This window comes from Hemitrygon akajei, chromosome 27 (assembly GCF_048418815.1).
Source record: "Hemitrygon akajei chromosome 27, sHemAka1.3, whole genome shotgun sequence".
Classification (NCBI taxonomy): Eukaryota; Metazoa; Chordata; class Chondrichthyes; order Myliobatiformes; family Dasyatidae; genus Hemitrygon; species Hemitrygon akajei.
Window position 1 is genome coordinate 42,311,359 of NC_133150.1, and position 22,452 is coordinate 42,333,810.

The 22,452-nt window shown below is 39.5% G+C and overlaps 1 protein-coding gene across 3 annotated transcripts in view; it reads right to left on the reverse strand.

Annotated features, from left to right (window-relative positions):
• LOC140717299 (S-adenosylhomocysteine hydrolase-like protein 1) overlaps positions 1-22,452 on the reverse strand; it is a 90,998-nt gene that overhangs the window by 21,375 nt on the left and 47,171 nt on the right. For all 3 annotated transcript variants that reach the window (XM_073030745.1, XM_073030747.1, XM_073030746.1), the window contains exons 2-8: positions 21,241-21,352; positions 18,315-18,458; positions 13,778-13,878; positions 12,339-12,441; positions 7,775-7,869; positions 1,488-1,594; positions 837-953 (exon numbers count right to left, since the gene is read on the reverse strand). In XM_073030745.1, the coding sequence (XP_072886846.1) occupies positions 837-953; positions 1,488-1,594; positions 7,775-7,869; positions 12,339-12,441; positions 13,778-13,878; positions 18,315-18,458; positions 21,241-21,352 (779 nt within the window). The remainder of the gene's footprint in view (positions 1-836; positions 954-1,487; positions 1,595-7,774; positions 7,870-12,338; positions 12,442-13,777; positions 13,879-18,314; positions 18,459-21,240; positions 21,353-22,452) is intronic.

Sequence of the window (22,452 nt, forward strand, 5' to 3'; positions counted from 1 at the left end):
AGGAAAATATGCACTGTGTGTTTAATATCCAAACGTTACTTAAAATGTTATGATGTTATTGACTTATAAGTGAGTTATAATTGACTTATCACTATGTTCATGTGAGGAAAATATGCGGTATGCTTAATATTAAATTCGTTAGATAAACCCTTTTAGAAACGAAATTCAGTGTATTAGCTACTTATAAGTGACTTATAGTTGACTATCATCTATATTCTGGTTGTGATTAACACCCCAAACCCCCCTGTCAGCCGGTCCACAAGAATATTGTCAATCTTAAACCGGTCCACGGTGGAAAAAGGTGACCCCTGCTATAGTCTGCTTAAACTGAGCTGGGGCCTGGGCTCGTCAATTGGTGCTGCCCTCCTGTGTTCAAGCAGTGTAATGACAGGCTGGATTGTGTGCAACTGTACACTGCTGGGAGAATGTACCATTGATTGGTGAACATTGCCCCTCAGGGTCCTGACAATATACGTTTTATTTCCTCAAGTGAATATGCTTCGTTACTAGATATTTTGAATTATGTTACTCGTTATTTTTGAATGTTTGCTTGCTATTTTGAATGTTTTACACCCTGGCCCCAGAACTCTGTCACGTTCAGCTGTATCTATGCATGGTTTGAATGATAATTAAACTTGATTTGATTTTACATCCTGTATACGAAAGAGTGGAATATGTGTGCTGCAACCTCATAAGGGTAGTTAAAATTGGCAAAACTCTGCATTAAGTGCATCAATTTGTAAGATGTAAGCAATTGCTAATGAAATTTAGGAAGCGGTTTCTCTAATTGTATCAGTAAAATGCAAAATATCCAAACAAAATTGTTACAACCTTACCCATCTAAGATGGATTCTCTGCAGCAGTAGAGATTATCAAACTTTTGTTTGGTAACAGAGTCATTTACATTCATGGCTGGGACACAGAGCTTGCCTGCTTTGGACAACTGATACAATCTGCAATTAATAAGACAAAAAAGAACTTTAATTCAAGACCATGTTTCTAACTTACAATGCACGCTGATAGTATAATGTTAATGTGAAAGCACGTCCTGGACTGGCACCTAATTAAAATGTACAACACAGCTTATGTATTTTCACTACTCTGAAGCTGCTACAGGTCCCTTGTCTGGTGGAGCACACCTCTGCAAATTCTAGTTTTATTTATTAAAGGTTAACTCTATTTGTCACATGCACTTCACGCATATAGTGAAATGAGTCATTTGTGTCAAATCAAATCAGCGAGGATGGTGCTGGGCAGCCCCACAAGTGGCACCGTGTTTCCAATGCCAAGAAAGTTAGCTGTGGGCATGCTAACTCTAACCAGTACCTCTTGGAATACCAGAGGAAACGTGAGCACCCGGAAGTCACCCATGTGCTCACGGAGATAGCACGCAAACTCCGTAAAGACTGTGGTGGGAGTTGAACTACATTCTTACAGGTCTCTGCTGTGTCACCCAAATTGAATGTTTTTATCTCAATTATTCCCACCTGTGAACACCTGTTACACTTTCCTCTACAATGCCTCTGATCTTCTTAAACACATTGGGATATTTCTTATACACCCAGTGAGTCAAATCTCCACCATCATCCAGAATCTAGAAGAAAGCAAAAAGAAAGAAAAAACACCATCAACTTCGCCAATAATCTGACAAAATATTTAATTATCTTAACTTCACCAACCACCCACCAGCCCCAAGAAACAGAAGCCACAAGGTAAAAACCACTTAAGCTTTCACACTAGATATATAACCCTGACCAAGATTCCCATTGCATTACAATTATATAGACTACACCACCTTCTCTCTCTTGTGGAAGAATCTTAAACTAGAATTGTCCAAAAGAGGTGATTGCCATTTAAAGTTCAAAGTAAATCGAAGTACACACGTGTCACCATAAATTACCATTTTCTTGCAGGCATTCACAAAAAAATACAACAGAATCATCGGGGGGGAATTATACACAAAGACTGAAGAACAACCAATTTGCAAAAGAAGACAACCTGTTCAAATACAACAAAAAGTAAAAAATAAATAAATAATAGAGAACTTTAGTTGTAGATTCTTTGAAAGTGAGTCTATTGGTTGTAGAATCAGTCAGAGTTGAGCTGACTGAAGTTATCCACGGTGGTTCAGGAGCCTGATGGTTGAGGGGTAATAACTGTTCCTGAATCTGGTAGCGAGAGACCTCCTTCTGATGACAGCAGCGAGAAGAGAGCATGATGGCCTGAATGTTGGGGGTCATGAAGATGGGTGTTGCTGTGCTCAATGGTAGGGAGGGCTTTTGTACATTTGCTGGTTCTGGTTGAACTTACTGAGGTGACAGATTCAGTGACGAATGAATTAACAGGTAGAAGGAACAATGTGCTCCCTAATGAAAACTTGAGTGATAGCAGCAGGGTCTCTACCAGTCATGGAAGCCAGAGATACCATGGCTCTGTATGAGAATGCAGTCAGAAAAACGGCAACTGTAATCAGGAACACAAGAGATTCTGCAGATGCTGGAAATCCAGAACAACACACACACACACACACAAAAAAGCTCAAGGACCTCAACAAGCCAGGCAGCATCTATGGAAATGAATATACAGTCAACGTTTCAAGGCAAAATCCTTCTTCAGGACTGGGAAGGAAGGGAGACAATGCCAGAATAAGGTGAGCGGAGGGGAACTAGGACCAGTTAGAAGGTGACAGGCAAAGTTAGGTGCGTGAAAAAGCTAAAAGCCTGGAGAAGGAATATGATAGCAGAGGAGAATAGACCAAGAGAAAAAAGCAAGGAGGGGTGCTGGGGGGAGGTGACAGGAAGAGGAGTCTAGAGTGGGAAATAGAAAAAGGTGTAATGGGGAGAGGAAAAAAATACTGGAAGGAGAAAACAATGTTCAGGTCATCAGGTTGGAGGCTACCTAAACAGAATATGAGGAGTTGCTCCTCCACCCCGAGGTGCCGTTGGACAGGAATGAGGATAGGAATTAAAATAATTGGCCACCGGGAAATTCAGCTTTTGGCAGATGGAGCAGAGTTCCCCCCAATTTGTGTCAGGTCTCACCAACGTAGAGGAGACTAAATCAGGAGCACCAGATACAATAGAAGACCCTACCAGATTTGCAAGTAATGTTTTGCCTCAACTGGAAGGACTGTTTAGGGCCAAGAATGGAGGTGAGGAAGGTTGTGAATGGGCAGGTGTAGCACTTTGGCATCTTGCAGGGATAGGTGCCAGGAGAGAAATCAGTGGGGAGGAATGATTGAACAAGGAAATCACAGAGGGAGTGATTCCTGCGGAAAGCAGTAAAGGATGCCGTTGAGGATGACAGAAATAGTGGAGACTGATGTGTTGGATGTGGAGGCTCAGAGTGGGAGGTGAAGGCAAGTAGAACACTATCCTTGTTAAGGCGGAGGGAAGATAGTGTGAGTGCAAACGTCCGGGAAATGGACAGCATCAAATGGTGGCGGAAGGGAAACCCTGGTCTCTGACGGAGGACATTTCTGATGTTCTGGAAAGGAATCAGAATCAGGTTTATTATCACCGGCATGTGACATGAAATTTGTTAGCTTAGCAGCAGCAGTTCATGCAATACATAATCTATCAGAGAGAGAGAAAAAAATAAAATTAAACATAATAATAAATAAACAAGTAAATCAATTATTTGTATTGAATAGATTATTAAAAATGTGCAAAAACAGAAATACTGTATATTAAAAAAGTGAGGTAGTGTCCAAAGCTTCAAAGTCCATTCAGAAATCTGATGTCGGGGCGAAGAAGCTGTTCCTGAATTGCTGAGTGTGTGCCTTTAGGTTTCTGTATTTCATACCTGATGGTAACAGTGAGAAAAGGACATGCCCTGGGTGCTGGAGTCTTTAATAATGGACGCTGCCTTTCTGAGACACTGCTTCCTAAAGATGTCCTGGGTACTTTGTAGGCTAATGCCCAAGATGACTAGATTTACAACCTTCTGCAGCTTCTTTTGGTCCTGTACAGTAGCCCCTCCATACCAGTCAGTGATGCAACCTGTCAGAATGCTCTCCACGGTACAACTGTAGAAGTTTTTGAGTGTATTTGTTCACATGCCAAATCGCTTCAAACTCCGAATGAAGTATAGCCGCTGTCTTGCCTTCTTTATGACTACATCAATGTGTCAGGACCAGGTTAGATCCTCAGAGACCCAGGAACTTGAAGCTACTCACACTCTCCACTTCTGATCCCTCTATGAGGATCGATACATGTTCTTTTGTCTTACCCTTCCTGAAGTCCGCAACCAGCTCTTTCGTCTTACTGACGTTGTTGGAGTAGATATGATGGTGACAAAGAAAATGGAACAGAATTTTTACAAGAGACAAGGTAGGAAGAGGTATAGTCAAGATAACCTGGGAATCAGTAGGTTTAAAAGATGCTGTTATACAGTTTGTCTCCAGAGATAGAAACAGATTAACAAAGGGTAAAGATGTATCAGAAGTGTACCAAATGAATTTAAGGGCAGGGTGGAAGTTGGAAGCAAAGTAGATGAAATTGGCAAGCTCAGCATGGGTTCATTAAGCTGCACCAATGCAGACATCAATTTAGCAGCTAATAAGGTCAGAAGTAAGTGATTGTGTATTCACCTGCACCCAACAGGTTCAGTGCCGATAATGTGAGTAAAGATGCCATTCATCTCCAAGTGTGCATAATGCTAAGTTTTTTTACAATTGGAGGTAATTAGTGTGGTGAACAATCCCTCATCTTCCTTAAAGGGTTAATCAGTTTAATCTAAGAGATGCAAGTGTCTAACTTCACACAGCAATGACTTAATTCAGCAGCAGAACAGAATTGAGGGGTCAAGGAACCAACTCACAATTCATGCGCTTCTAACTTTATAGTTTTTTTGCTTTTGTAGTCTAGCATTATTATTCGAGACAACCTCATAATAAAAACTTACTCAACTTCCGACATTACTAGACTTTGCTTGGGTATCATTGAGTTAGCTTAATAAGCACAATTATCTGAAGGTTAAGTGATAGAGCAGAGAAGGAAAAGTTAAATTTTCCACGCTTTATTTTCCAAGGTGTTCATTAACAAGGCTCTATTTGGATCCCATAAAACAATTCTGTGAGATAAGATGTTCTCCAAATATAAACCGGCATTATCTTAAAGGTCACTCTTCTATATAATCAACTTCTCTGCCATTGACAATTTTGGAAATGTTAATGGTTATACAAGCTATAATAAGTTACTGTGTAATATTGTTCTCAGGATGCGATTTTTTCATAACCGGCACTGTTTTAAATTCCATCTTTAGCAATTGAGTGGCCATTTTAAAGCATCTTTCAATTTTAAATGAAAAGCGATATATACAGAATACAGTAGTTAGAATTTTAAAATAAATTATATAACAAATACAAGATTCCAAAATATCACTTCATTTTCTCTACTTTTGTTTTTACATGAATACAGCATAACCTCTAATAAATACACTAACCCAGGGAAGAGTTAGCTTGCATGAGGGCCAACCCACAGAGAGACTGAATTTTCAATGAATGGCCACAGGGAGGCAGCAATGATCCCAGCAGAACGAGCTCGACCTTAGGATAATAGTGCCAGTTCTGAGGAGATTCTGAATGAGGACCAGTGCTGAATTCTAAATGTGGGTTACAGAAACCAGGGCCCAGTTACAGGAAGGGCATTATTCAGCTGGAAAGAGGGCAGACTAGGTTCTTGAGGACGTTACTGGGGCTGAAGGGTTTCAGTCATAAGGAGATACTTTTCCATGGAGCATAGAAAAATGAAGGGTGACTTTAGAGTTATACAAAATCGTGGGGGGTTGGGGGAGTGGAGTATAAAAATAAAGGGTATAGATTTAAGATAAAAGGGGAAAGATTTAAAAGTAACCCGAAGGGAAACTTTCCTCTCACAAAGGATGTTGAGTATGTGTAAAGAGTCGGTAGTACTGGGTACAGTTACGATATTTAAAAGCCATGTACTTGGACAGAAGAGGTTCAGAGGAATATGGGCCAAACACAGGCAAATAGTACTGGCTTGGTTCTGTGGTACATTATGAATCCAAATGTTGAAAATGGGTGTGGATGCCAGGGAAACTGCTGTATGAAGGTGGGTTGTAAAATTAGTTGTAATGTAGCTGTTGAACTTGTCCCCTGACCCCTGCATTATATGGTAGTCACTTTGCTTATTCCCTGCTATAAAGAAACATGAGCCTCCAAACTTTTGTTCCCTTTCCAGAATTTGCCTGGGGTGGAGTCAACATTCAAAGTAAATTTATTATCAAAGTATGCACACTACATACTACCGAGATTCATTTCCTTGTAGGCATTCACAGTGGAACAAAGGAATACAGTAGAATCTATGAAAAACTACACAAAACGATTAAAACCAACCAATGTGTAAAAGACAAACTGTGCAAATACAAAACAAATAATACTAATAATAAGTAAATAAATAATCTGAGAACATGAGTTGAAGAGGCCTCGAATGGAGTGCAAATGAAGGCTTGAAGATTGAGGCTCCAAAGAGCAGGATAATGAGGTGCTGCTTTCACATATACAGTAGAATACTCACAAGAAAAATGTAAACTAAACATACACATTTTTAAACAAGAACGATAGCAATTACTACAAAATAAAGACAAAGTCCCTTGTGTCCAAAGTTGTCATTCCAAACTAAAAAGCTTCCCACTCAGCCACTCCTAACACCGGTTAAGGTTTGGGCAATAACATATAATTTACTTTAAAGCTCTGGATTCTGAGTACAGAAATAGCCCCAATTTGTGGCTTGAACTCTTGATAGGAAATGCTGATGGAAGCTGAAAAGTAGTAACTCCACAGCATCAAGTTCAAGCTTCAAAGTAAATTTATTATCAAGATATGTTTAAGTTACCATATACCACCTTGACATTAATTTTCTTGCAGGCATTTACTGGGAAAAAAATCACAATGGAATTTTATGAAAAACTATACGTAGACAAAAACCAAACTACAAATGTGCAAAAGATGACAAACTGTGCAAATAAAAATAAAGAGACGAGTAGTAAAGAGTCCTTGAAAGTGAGTGTGTAGGTTGTACAATCAGTTCAGAGTAGTGGTGAATGAAGATATCCACGGTGGTTCAGGAGCCAGATGGATGTAGGATAATAACTGGTCCTGAATCGGGTGATGTGAGGCTTTTGTACCTCCTGGTAGTTGTGAGTAGAGAGCATGGCCTAGATTGGAGGGGGGGTGGGTCCTTGTGATGGATGCTGATTTCTTGTGGCAGTGTTTCTTACAAATCTACTCAATGGAGGTACAAAGCACCTTCATTTTTAACTTCAGCATTATGAAAAATTGTTCAAGAAAGTAAGTCTTAATGTAAAAAGGCAACAGTCATTACAAATATAGCAAAAGGTCTCCTTGGGTACAAAGGTAAATGACAATTCTATGTTAAAAATTGGCTATGCCTCAGTCAATCATACAATGTACAGTGTATAAAAGTGTGTGACATATCATATAAAATCCTTTCAAACCGGGATTGATGGACATCATTGGCTGCCACAAGAGTTTTCAAACTCTGGGACTATTTCCAACATGTGGTCTAATTTAAGGACTGCCATAATCATCAAATTATCATTTGCCAAGTACAATTAAGGGTGAACAAGGAACAACTGCTTCCTTTGATTGTGGAGCTGATTAAAGATAAAAGCTACTATTAAAAAGGAAGAAATTTTGGAGCAATGATCCTAAACAGAGTTGCAGGTGGATGGAATGGTTTGGAGGACAATGACTAAGGTACCAATACAGACCACCCTCAGGCTCATTTACCATATTTGGTTGCCAGCCGTTCATGTTCACACAGCAATCGATGCACCACCAGAAATCATCTTCTGACTCGCCCTTCCAAGCAAACACAGCAAATCCTGGAGGGGATTACAGAAAAAAAAAGCAATTTGGTAAAAGATAGCTTTGAACTTTAACAAGCTTAAAAGGGATTAAAAGCTAGGTACAGAGTTCAAGGGCAAAAGTAATAAGTTTCAAGCTGATTTGCCAAGAACAAATTGTTGTGAGGGGGAAGGGAGCCCTATGAATCATGTGCACCTCTAATTAGGTATACCATCATTTGACTGTATGGCACACAAAACAAAACCTTTTCATTTTATCTTGGTATATGTGATAATAATAAGCCTGTAACAGGTTTAAATGGACGTCAGGATCTGGTTATGTGGTTTAAGTAGAGATTTTATTGTGAGTAAAAGCTTAAGTTGGCCAAGCTTCTAACACAAACCGTATTTTTTTCCATCCAATGAATAACTGTTAAATGAAACTGGCAATAAGTGACTTTCACCCATAGTTTTTCTAATAAGTCTTGTGGGCAGATAGGAAAGGCTCAGGTCATGGATGGGAGTATTTTAGCAATCTTACCGTCCTGCTTCCATTTGCACATAGCCAATGACATTATAGAAACAAAAAATGTATACATGATTAACGTTGAAATTTCTCACAAGAAAACATTATAAACCATAATTTACCAGTACCATGCATTCCTCTTAATATATCTACAATGTTTTATGATAGATTTGATGGGCCAAATAGCCTAATCTTACTCTTGTATCTTGTAGTCTTATTGAGTCAAAGTAGTATGGAGAGGCTGAAGGTGAAAAGTTTTTAAATCCTTTCATCCAGTCCCAGTAGTCACCAATGAACAACCCAGCCTGATTTAATAGCATTTATGAATTATTTTAACTTAGAATCCAGAACTGAGCAGTTAATTTTAAAACAAGGTGATAAATTTTAAAAATGTTCAATTGTAGTAAAGTAATAAACTTCATTAATAAATACCACAAGAAAACTCTTGGATAAAAATCTTTTAAGGAAAACCAGTTGTTCTCAAATCCTTAAAGGCTTATTAGAAAAACTATAGGTGAAAGTCACTTATTACCTGTTTCATTTAACAGCCATTCATTAGATGGAAAAAATACAGTTTGCATTAGAAACTTAGCCTACTTAAACTTTTACTCACAATAAAATCTCTACTTAAACTACATAACTAGATCCTGACATCCATTTAAACCTGTTATTGACATTATTATCACATATTGGTAATTGGTAAGGCTGAATTTGGAGTATTGTGTACAGTTCTGGTCACCGAATTATAGGAAAGATGTCAACAAAATAAGAGAGAGTCCAGAAAAGATTTACTAGAATGTTACCTGGGTTTCAGCACCTAAGTTACAGGGAAAGGTTGAACAAGTTAGGTCTTTATTCTTTGGAGCGTAGAAGGTTGAGGGGGGACTTGATAGAGGTATTTAAAATTATGAGGGGGATAGATAGAGTTGACGTGGATAGGCTTTTTCCATTGAGAGTAGGGGGGATTCAAACAAGAGGACATGAGTTGAGAGTTAAGGGGCAAAAGTTTAGGGGTAACACGAGGGTGAACTTCTTTACTCAGAGAGTGGTAGCTGTGTGGAACGAGCTTCCAGTAGAAGTGGTAGAGGCAGGTTCGGTATTGTCATTTAAAGTAAAATTGAATAGGTATATGGACAGGAAAGGAATGGAAGGTTATGGGCTGAGTGCAGGCCAGTGGGACTAGGTGAGAGTAGAGCGTTCAGCATGGACTAGAAGGGGCGAGATGGCCTGTTTCCGTGCTGTAATTGTTATATGGTTATATACTAAGATAAAATGAAAAAGGTTTTGTTTTGTGTGCAATCCAGTCAAATGATGGTATACCTAATTAGAAGTATACAAATTAAATGCAAAAGCCACACTCAGGTAGATTAGGAGACCAAGAGTTCATCTTTTGGTGTATGAGAAGTCCGCTTAAGTCTGAAAACATTGGATAGGAGGTGTTTTTGAGTCTTGTGGTTCATCCTATCAGGCATTTTATACCTTCTGTCCAATGCAAGAGGGGAGAAGAGGGAATGGCCGGGATGGGAGGGTTCCTGGAATTAGATGGCTGTTTCCTTGAGGCAGCAGGAAGAATGGACAGAATCCACAGAAGAGAAGTTGGTTTTCATGACAGAATAGGTTGTGTTCACAACCTTCTACAATTGCTCGTGGTCTTGGGCAAAAGCAGTGGTGAGGTTAGTTTTAAAGCATTCAAACAATATTACATAAACTACCCATGCACAAGGCATCAGGGTGGTAAAAGCAGCAATAACTTCATCATAACTGAATAAGCACAGCCTCAGAATAGAAGGATGCCCCTTTAGAATAGAAATGAGAAGAAATTCCTTTAGCCAGTAGGCTGGTGAATCTGAAATTCATTGCCATAGAAAGCAGTGCAGGCCAAGTTGCTGGGTATATTTCCATTGAAGGTTAATAGGTTCTTGATTAGTCAGCCAAACGTTACAGAGAGAAGGCAGGAGAATGGGATTAAGAGGGGTAATAAATTAGCCATGATGGAAAGGTGAAAGAGACTTGATGGGCCAAATGGCATGATTCTACTCCTGCATCTTATGGTCTCTTAAGAGACATGTACACAGTATGGGCAAAATGTGGTTTAAAGTTTCCTGACTGTGACAAATTTCAATGTTCTTAGACAAAATTGGTTTCTAAAATGTCACTAGGTACAGGTACAGTGCCTAAAAAAAGTAATAGCCCCCCCCCCAAAAGTTATCATGTTTTATTATGTACAACATTGAATCGCAATGATTTTCATTTGGCTTATTTTGACTCTGAACAACAGAAAAAGGCTCTTGTGTCATAGTGTAAATTAACTATAAATACAAAACACAAACTAATTGATTGCATAAGTATTCACCCCCCGCCCCCCTTTAATAAGACACACCAAATTATCACTGGTGCAGCCAATTAGTTCAGAGGACACATAATGAGTTAAATGGAGATCTGGTCTTGGAGGCCTGTGTGCAGTCAAGGTGTTTCAATTGATTGCGGTAAAAATACAACTGTATCTGGAAGGTCCAAATGCTGGTCAGTCAGTATCCTGGCAAAAACCACACCACGAAGACAAAAGAACACTCCTAGCAACTCCCTGAAAAGGTAACTGAAAAGCACAAGGTCAGGAGATGAATACAAGGAAATTTTCAAGACATTGAATATCCTTCAGAGTACAGTTAAGTCAACTATCAAGAAATGGAAAAAATATGGCACAGCTGCCAGCAGGGAGGCAAAAGGCAGGAAAGGTGAAGAAGGAATGTAAGGGGAAAGCACTATGGGTAATAGAAGAAGGCAGAATCATGAGAGAGGTGATAGGCAGCTGGAAGAGGAGGCACAGTGAAAGTGGGTTGGGGGAAGGGAGAGGGAGGGAATTACCGGAAGTTGGAGAATTTGATGTTCATTCCAAGAGGCTGGAGAATTCGATGTTCATACCAAGGGGCTGGAGACTACCCAGACCTTAACTGATGCTGCAACTGTATCCTGTCAATCTTGCACACCCAGTAACAATATCATTTTAAATTTGCCTCCTTCCTGAATAACTGTTGGATGGGAAGAGTATGAAAAAAGCAACAACAAGCGAAGATTATCTCAGTGGTGAGTCTTGGCAAATTAAGCAAATACCCTCCAAATGAGATCCATATCAAGACCCGATGAAGGGTCTTGGCGCGAAATGTCAGCTGTTTGTTCCTATCCATAGATGCTGCATGACGTCCTGTGATCCTCCAGCATTTGTATGTATTACTCATTACATTTGCTCTCTAATTTATTTATTTATTGAGATACAGCATGGAATAGGCCCCTCAAGCTGCGCTGCCAAGCAATCACCTGATTTAGTCCTAGGCTAATCATGGGACAATTTACAATGACGGATTAACCAACCGGGTAAGTCTTTGGAACGTGGGAAAAAACCAGAGCACCTGGAGGAAATCCACGCAGTCATGGGGAGAACGTACAAACTCCCTACAGACAGTGGTGGGAAATGAACCCGGATTGCTGGTATTGTAAAGCGTTGTGCTAACCACTATGCCACCGCGCCGTCCTTCTTGCACTACTTATTTCATTGAATTTTTTATTGTAATTTAGTTTTTTTTATGCATTGCACTGTACTGCTGCCTCATAACACATTTTACAACATGTCAGCAATATAAACCTGATTCTGAATTCAGAAGTCTGTCCACTGCTGATACAGAATTATGGTTGAGTCACCACCAGAACTCATGGAAAAGAACCACGTGAAAAATGGCCACTGTAACGAAGGTGGCACAGAGTTTCCACTGACTCTGCATTTCAGCAATTGATATTAATATCTTCAGAAAAGAGCAAGTGCTGAAATTTGACAAGAAGCCAAGTTAGAATCAAATCTACCTTTAGCTGGCACTGTTTACAGACTTAAAAAAAACAGCATGAGATGTAATGAGGCATGCACAAGCTGGCAGCATAAAAAGAAAAATACTGAAGTGTGATCTAATGTGTAATTAAAACATGAACATACCAGCCTCAGCAAGGGCAGCTGCAACTTCATTCTGCGTGGAGTAGATGTTACAGGCAGCCCAGCGACACTGTGCTCCAAGAGCTCCCAGAGTTTCAATTAGGACCTGCAACACGCACATAAGAGAGGAGCTAATATTAATTGTGCCACACAGAGAATTACGTAGAACAGTAGAGCGTTGGAAACGGTCCTTTGGCCCATGATGTTAGAGCCAAACTAATTAAATCAAAACCTTCTGCCTGCACATCATCCACATTAATCCATTTCCTGAAAATGCATGTGCCCATCTAAAAGCTTTTTAAATACCATGTATCTGCTTCCACCAACACACCTAGCAACATACACTAGGCACCAACTGCACTCTGTGTAGATAAAGCTGCTGCATAAATAACCCTTAAATTTTATCTCCCCAGTGCCAGAAGCCATGTCCTCCAGTATTGACAGTGCTGTTTTGATGAGAAAGATTCTGACCGCCTACCCTATATTTTAGTGTAATAAATTTTCTAAACTTCTATCATCCACATTCAATTGCTTTAAGTGAATTTTCTTCTACCTCTGACCCCACTGACTAATTTTAGATTGTTTACCGCTGCAGATAATGCAGTCCATTATTTTCAACATCAAAGCGACCATAAGACCATAAAACCATAAGACATGGGAGCAGAATTAGTCCATCCACCCATGATTGATTTATTTTCCCTCCCAATCTTGTTCTCCTGCCTTCTCCGTTACCTTTGATGCCCTTACCAATCAAGAACCTATCAGTCTCTGCTTTAAATACACCCAATGATTTGGTGCCACAACCATCAGTGGCAATGAATTCCACAGATTCACCACCCTCTGGTTAAAGAAATTCCTCATCTCTATTCTAAAGGGATGTCCTTCTATTCTGAGGCTGTGCCCTCTGATCCTAGCCTCTCCCAACAGCCTATACACAATCACTCTAGCTAGGCCTTTCAATAAGATTTCTCCCTCGTTCTATCAGGTTTTAAAAGCAAACAAAATCAGTTTGAGCATTTCTGGGCAGAGATACATGCTGGTCTGCAGCTTCTAAAGAATGTAATTCTCAAGTAAACTCTCCCTGGGCCTTGCAAATAAATATGTCAACTCTTTGATTTAACTGAATGATTTGTATTGTGAAATGCATCAGCTCAGCAATCTATGAAACATGGGTAGGTTAATCAGCCCCTCAAAGCTTGCTTCATAGTTCTACTGAGTTATGGATGATCCAATGTTGCACCATTCTCTCCTAGTCGCGACACCCAAATACTTTCTTATATTTCAAATGTCTGGCAAACTTTTCCTTGAATATGTGTAATGAATCCACTTCCACAAATCTCTGGGGTAGAGAATTCCAAATTCTCATTCTCTTGGCAAACAAGCTGAAAGAACTACCCTCAAAGTCACCCATTTAAAATGCCACTATTATGCACATTGCTTACCGCTGTTTGGGCAGTGATGTGGGTACAGCCGACAATTTTAGCTCCAGCTAGTGGTTTTTCACCCTGAGCTCGTTTCCTAAGTGCAACAAGAGCTGACATCTCTTTTTAAAAAAAGCAAAACAGATTATGAGTCAATACAACATGTTTTCTTATATTCTTACTGTTTTCCAATAATTCTGTTTAGGGCAGTGTTGAAAACATGACATGCAAGTATAACAGTGCCTTATTTTTATCCTCAATCCAGGTGCAGACTTCAAAAGAAAACTTAGATAGCAAAATTTACATTGTTAGGACATCCCCATGAACTTTACTGCTAATTATCAGCATTTGAAGCATAATTCCCACAGAAAATCTCTCAGACAAATTACTTCAGCAAGTTCTCACAATCAGCTGCCAAGATAAATGGCCAGCCAACTTACTTTGGTGGCATTCTTTGACGGATGAATAGGTAGTTAGAACACTCGGGTTACTGCACCACTTCAGAAACCATGCTAGAATCATTTGACCTTCAGTGTCATTCAAAGCACAATGGGATAGAAATGCATCTGTGGCTGGCTGCCAAGAATGTGCAATGTGGTAGCAACTGCACGTTACACTTCCTTTCAGAATTCAAATCCACTGAAGTCATCAGACCCCAAATTTTGGATTACAGTATCCAGCCACCCTCTGCCATGCATTTAGCACAAGTGCCTAAGGATAAATGTCAAACCTGGTATCTCCAGCAACCCCTCTCTCATCATCAGTATGCTCTAGTTCTAATGAGGACTGGCCCCATGACGTTTTACAAAAAGCCAAGAGCTCTGCAAGACAACAAATTCTGTTACTTGCTTACAAAGCATTTGGCTGACAAATCAAAAAAGTTGAAACTAATCCTACCACCAAGATTCAATGTACTATTGAGATCCTGTGGGAAATAACCACATTATGAAGCTTTAAGTATTATGCTCTTACAAGTCAGCTAGTGACTGACAATGTACAAAACATTGCTTGGACACAAATGATACCCACAGTTGACGCACCATCCCGTGTTCAACTGCTTTAGTGTACCACGAGGTTCTTGGGCAGCAGCATTTATGAGAATTACAATACATTTAATTTTCAATTTTTTGGACTCTTCCTGAACAAACCCGTAAAAGTATGCCAATTACTTTTTCCACAATGAAATCCGCTTTGATGGAAATGCCGTGGCTGACCCCATCTCAGATCAAATGCAACTTTTCTTTTTAATGAGAGATGCTCTTGGTTTGGGCTTTCCTTATCAAGCAGCTGACATTAACAAACAAATCCAAAAATCATGTTGAGCGAAGTGTTCTATAGTTTATTTTTGTGGACATTGATAACTTTTACAAACTTTATATTTATTTCTAAATATCAGGACAGGAAAGTACTTTTTGCATTAATGTTTAAATATATTTATTATAATTTACATATTTTATTTATTGCACGGTACTGCTGCTGCAAAGTAACAAATTTAATAACATATCAATCAGCGCTTATAAATCTGATTTTGATCTCTACTTTATTCTGCACTCTCATTGTTTCACGCTGTACATTGCAAGTTCAAGTTGAACTGTCATTCAACGATACACATGAATACAGCCGAACGAAACAGCATCCCCATGGGGTCAAGGCACTATTGTAATGATTTGACCCAAGTGTATGACATGCAAGTTTTGCACTGTTCCTCAGTGAAAGTGACAATAATAATCCAATTTACCAAGTAACGAAATTATTTGACACATTTTCTTCACAATTAAATTACCGGTAGTCAGCACAGATGATTTTTATGAATGTCTATTTGCAAACTTCTGGCATATAAATCGGCAATGGAATTATTGCTACCCGATTTCATTGGAACTTCCCACTCAGAACTATAACAACACTTGAGATACCAGAAGCATAACAACAATTTTTTTTAAATTTTATTTATTTAGATACAGGTAACTGGCCCTTCCAGCCTAAGGAGCCTGCACTGCCCAATAACACCCATGTCACCAATTAACCTCCTAATTCATATGTCTCTGGAATGTGGGGGGGAAACTGGAGCACCCAGAGGAAACCCACACGGTCATAGGGAAAACTTACAAACTTCTTACAGACAGAGGTTGGAATTGAACCCGTTTTGTTATCACTGTAATAATGTTATGCTAACTGCTACATTCCCCCCACCATTAACTTAACAGCTGATGGTGAGCTGCTTTATCATTCTGAGCTCATGAAGGCCAATTAAAAATGTTCTCTTCAGGTAGACAGACATGTGGAAATTGGACATTCAATACCTCACTCAAATAGAAAAGCTTTCCAAACCCCACTCAAATATAAATAAGTCAGTATGCTGTGGAATTTTAATTCCGCTCTTCTAGGCAGTAGTGGTAGAAAACATTAGGCTAATTCCAGATTGGAGATTACTTACCAATTCAATTGAGCCCATGAAGTCATTACCTTTTAATAAGAACATAAGAAATAGGAGCAGGAATAGGTCATCTGACCCATCAAGCCTGTTCTGCCATTCAAAAACATCAAGGTTGATCTGGCCGTGGACTTAGCTCCATCTACAGCACCTATAAAACATATTTACCCTCTTTGGAAGTTTTCATGGTTTTTTTCACAACATTGAATCAGTGGATTTTATTTGGCTTTTTTGACACTGATCTACAGAAAAAGACTTCCATGTCAAAATGAAAACAGATCTCTACAAAATGATCTAAATTAATTACAAATACAAAACACAAAATAATTGATTGCATAAGTATTCAACATCTTCAAGTCAGTATTTAGTAAATGCACCTTTGGCAGCCATTACAGCCTTGAGTCTGTGTGAATGCATCTCTATCAGCTTTGTACATCTGTATACCGCAAATTTTTTGCCATTCTCCTTTAAAAAGCTGCTCATAGTCTGTCAGATTGGATGGGAGTCATCACTGAACAGCCCTTTTCAACTCAAGCCACAAGTTCTCAATTGGGTTGAGGTCTGAACTCCAACTTGGCTACTCTAGGACATAAACGTGGTTTTTAAGCCATTCCTGTGTATCTTTGGCTTTATGCTTGGGGTCACTGTCTTGATGGAAATCAAATCTTCTCCCAAGTCGCAGTTCTCTTACAGACTGGATCAGGATGTGCTTGTATTTTGCTGCATTCATTTTACCCCCTACCCTCAAGCTTTCCAGGGCCTGCTCCAGTGGAGCATCCCCACAGCATGATGCAGTTACCACCATGCTTCACTGTAGGGATAGTGTATTTTTGACGTGTGGTTTTTTGGGTTTCGCAAAACACAGCATTTAATCTGATGGCCAAAAAGCCCAATTTTGGTATCATCAGACCAAACTTTCTTCCAGCTGACTTCAGAGTCTCCCACATGCCTTCTGGCAAACTCTAACCAAGATTTCATGCATGTTTTTCTCCCCCCAACAGTGGCTTTCTCTTTGCCACTCTCCCATAAAGCTGCGACTGGTGAAGCACCTGGGCAACAGTTCTCATATGCACAGTCTCTCCCATCTCAGCAACTAAAGCTTGTTACTTCTCCAGAGCTGTATTAGATGTCTTGGTGGCCTCCTTCATTTACCCCCTTCTTACTTGGCCACTCAGTTTTTGAGGACATCTGCTCCAGGCAGATTTGCAGCTGTGCCATTTTTTTTCCATTTCTTGATGACTGACTTAACCGTACTCCAAAGGATGACTTGGAAATTTTCTTGTATCCATCTCCTGACTTGTGCTTTCCCATAACCTTTTTGCAGAATTGCTTAAGATTGTTCTTTTGTCTTCATGGTGCAGTTTTTGCAAGGATACTGACTCACCAACAGTTGGACCTTCCAGATACAGGTGTATTTTTACTACATTCAATTGAAACATCTTGGCTGCACACAGGACTCCAAAGACAGATCTCCATTTAACTAAGTATGTGACTTCTAAAACCATTTAGCTGTACCAGTGATGATTTGATGTGTCATATTAAAGGGGGAAGAGTATTTATATAACACAAAATAATTGATTGCACATTTGTAATTAGTTTAGATTACTTTGTAGAGATCCGTTTTCACTTTGACATGAAAGAGTCTTTTTCTGTTGATTAGTGTCAAAAAGCCAAATTAAATCCATTGTGATTCAATGTTGTAAAACAATAAAACATGAAACTCTTCCAAAGGAGGTAAATACTTTCTATAGGCACTGTACCTGACTTTCTGCCATAATTCTAATTCTCTTGCTCTGCAAAAATCTATCTAATTGTGTGTTCAATATAAAATGAGGTAGCCTCAACTGCTTCTCTGGTCAGAGAATTCCACAGATTTCACTGCTCTCAAAGATTCAGATTTATCTATTTATCAGCAGCACCTGCCTTCTGCATTACTCCAAAGTTGAAAGAGCAGCAAGTGAAACAGCAAGGGAAAGCAACACATATCTTATCCTGTATTATATTTATATCTCTGAAGGACTTTAGGCAACCCCTGAAATTGTGATTGTATACTTTTTACATTGTCAGATAAGATTTCTTAAAGGTTAAGCTTCTGCTGCACCCACCGTAATCTCTGCCCTATCGTACCTTGCTCTGCAATTTCAATTTCTCTGCGTCCAAACTCTGCCTGCTTGATGTTCTTTACACAAAAGTCACTGCTGTTCTTCGAGTTAGTTTGCTGCTTGTCCCTGGGCGATGTCTCATCGTCTGAACTATCTGTATAGGAAGCCGCTGAAAGAGAGAAAAAATTGGTAGCACCAGTACCTCAGAGGCTTGTAGAAACCGGAAATAAGGTAACAAATTATGCACATGCAAGATGTTCAAAGTAAAGCATACAAAATGCTGGATGAACTCAGCAGGTCAGGCAGCATCTATGGAGAGGAATAAACAGTTGATGCTTCAGGCCAAGATCATTTATCACGTCTCAATGTTTTAAACTTCATCAAGATAACAGGCCTTAGCCCAAGACATCAACTATTTACACTTGACCTGCTCAGCTCCTCCAGCATTTTGAATGTGTTATTAACAAGTTATGGCTTTTGCTGGTATTACACAATGGTGGAATGAAGAACCTTGTGGTATATTTTGAATATCAGAAAAAGATACACCTAATGGGGAAGAACCGCACTCAAAGCAAAACCTCTACTAGCATTATGAAAGGGAAAAATAACAGTAGGTTGAACCCATGCCATATTTTCTGGGGACAGGAAAAGGGAGATTCAGACACACATCACAAAACAAATCACCCAGTCACAAAATATCATGGAACTGATGTTTGTAATCTGCCCCAAACATTCTCCTGGTTCCAGGGAGAGACTTAAAGATTTGGCAGGAGGAAGGGGTGGGGAAATTATTTTTTTTAAAATAAGTGTTTTTATACAGATCTCACACTTTTTCCATGGAACAAATCATTTGAAAACGATTCCTGCTGGAAAGTAACTCGCTCCATAATTGAAATGAACAGTGGCAAGAAAGTAAAAAGGTTCCCAATTTATTCTCAGTTGGAACATGAAGAAGTGGAAGAGGGATAAAGACACTTAGTGACTGATCAGTTTAATATATATGGAGGTCAGAAAGAATCTGGATAGAATATTGCACAATGAAGAGTGAGAAACTCAGAAAATGCTGGAGGAACTCAGCAGGTCAGGTAGCATCAATAAAGAGGAATAAACAGTCAACGTTTCAAACCTTCATTGGGTCTGGAAAGGAAGAAGAAGAAACTAAAATAAGGTGGGGGAAGGAAAAGGAAAGCAAGCTAGAAGGTGATAGGTGAAATCAGATTGGGGGGTGCGGGGAAGTGGTCATAGACATGGTTTATGTTAGAATATTCCTTAAAATGGAAAAGAGATTGAAGCATTGACAGGCACAAAACAAATGGAATATTTATAACAATAATATTATGTTCAGATTTAAAGCTTGTGCACAATTGCATCAAGGAATTCAAACCAATAAAGATGGAGAAAAGATAGTTGGAGAGAAAAATAATGCAAGAAAACACATTTGACTTTTGTTTTGACATCATTTCTGGAGTTGGATGTGATGACAGTGGGGGAAGGAGATGGAGGAAACAAACCCAATACGCATAGGGCTGGACACTTAAATGACTCATAATATTTCATGAGCTAATTTACATAAAGTAGCCATTTTTATATTACTCCACTGGGCAAATCAAAACGGTAACACAAAGCTTCCACTGTTATGCAACATGATGACAGAAGAAAACACAAGGATACAGATGGGGTGAATTCCAAAGTTATAAAATCATATAAGCACATTCTTTGCTTCAAAATCATTAAAGTCGGAGTCGGAACTAAGATACATTGCAGAAATATGGGCCGGTAATTTGTTACCCTAAACCAGCCAGACTGATATCAGTCAACCCAAACTTAGTAACATAAACGCCTTGAAGTGTAACTGGTCCAATACCCTAAATAGCATCAGGCTATTTTATTGCTTTGTGTTTGGCTTATCTTACACTTTACCCAAGGATAATAGTCAAATGGCAGCTAATAGAAATAAACATCCACCAACATTTTAAGTCCTGAAACGTTCCCTTAGTTTAAAATTACACATTCAAAACACAATTTCAAAAAAAATATGCCCATCACCAACTAGGATTTTAATTCTAGTAAAGAATAAGCAACCTCCAATAGGACTACAACCTTGTTGTGGTTTGGAGGTTTGTGTGCCTCAATAACCCAGAAAGCTTTGTTGGCTGGAGTCAGGGCTTTATACTTTGGCTCTTGGAAGGGTCACCCAGGCCAAACAGGTCGAACGTTAGAGGCCAGACTAAGAGCAGTCCACCGATCCTCCAGGTTCAGGGGTTCGGATCAGGGCTAACGCCCCTGACTAGTTATAGAAACAGCAACGAAGAATCTTTTTATATTTGTGTGTGACAGTATGGACAGGCAGTGATAAAGGACCATCTGCTGCCCTAAATGCCAGCAGCATTACAAGCAGGGGGAAAAAAAAAGATTGAGCGAGTCATGCAACATAAACACATTACACTTTACAAGGCTACATCCAAAAATATACCAACCTGTAGAGTAAAACTCAGATAACCCAGCACCCTTGGGACTTTGGTCGTGCCAGGTGAGCAGATGTTCTGGACAAGTGGGTATTACTGTTCTTAATATCCAAACACACTTCCGTGTATATTACATGCTGCATAGTGTTTCAATGAGTCTTCCAATGAGCTTGGTGAGATTAAATGGAGTGGAAACATAGAAGCACACTGGAGGCCAACACCATACAGACAACCCATAGTTCAAGCTCTGTTCTCTGACACACTTCCAGGCTCCTGGCTCTGGACACCCAGCTCACATCCCAGATTAATGAGCTAGAAGCTGCATTATCAGAATTCCAAACAAATGGATGCCAGGTTTTTGGAGCCTTGCTACATTTGAATAGTTTCAAAGTATTATAACAGTTTGCAAACTAAAGTCCACGGTGTATGAATTAAGACAGGAGAAAGCATGAAAAGACATCTGAAGGTACAACAGTGAGCTCCTACCTGAACTGTAACTGTCTGTGGAAGACTGAGAGATGGATCGCGACAGAGACCGCCGGCCGGTTTTGGTGGGGAACTTGCTGAACTCCTGTTTTTCATCTGCGAACTGGATTTGCTACAAAAAAAAATGCATTTATGTAAATTAAAGGAAAAATCAGTGTGACAGCTGAGGCAATAGATGGGACATCAGAGCAGCATAGTAGTTTGCATAACACTATTATGGCACCAGCCACCTCGGTTCAATTCCACCACTGCCTGTAAGAAGTTTATACATTCTCCCCATAACCACTTGGGTTTCTTCCAGGAATTCCATTCCAAAAGAAACGCACAGGTTAGCAGGTTAGTTACATGCATAATTGGGCGGTGCACGCTCTTTGTGCCATGCTGTATCTCCAAAAAATAAACAAATCAACTAATATAGGTCATTGCAAAAACACACAGGGATAGAGAGACGCTTCACCACCTTTCTCATCTTGCAAACCTAACAAGACAGCCTAGGAGTGATGAATGTCTGATTACCATTCTCCACAGTGAAAAAGCACAAAGAAACAATCGTATGCACCCAACAGTCATCTCTTCCCCTCCGCTATCATTGAATGGACAATGAACTAATGAACGATACCTCACTATTTTTGCATTACTTATCTAATTTATGTTTATATATATTACATATTTTATATATTTATATGGTATATATGATTTACATACGGGTAGTGGAATGGAGACAAGTCTTGTTCTAAAGGATATGGTGCATATCACAAGTCCTGGTTATGCGACCACCTGCACTAGGCAGACAATCTCTGAAGAGTATTGATAATGACTGGGGTCACCTTTCTTGTAAACACACTGCCCAGAAGGCAGCAATGACAAACCACTTCTGTTGAAAAATTTGCCTAGAACTCGACCATGATCACAGGACCACGATTGCCTACTTCATACAACACGGCACACGATGATGATGATGAATTTATAGTCATTTTTATCTATTGTGCTGTATTGCTGCCACAAAGCAAACAATTTCAAGACATATGTCAGTGATAATACAGCTGATTCTGAAATGCATCAGCTCTGAATTCTTCTCCACCATAGTTTACAGGCAGTTGTACATAACCCAGAATCAGCAATTGAAAAATCTGAAATTATGGCCAATACATCCAGGTTTACTTGTGGGCAGTGCTGGCTGTGGAATGAGGATGGGGTGTAGGATTTGGATCA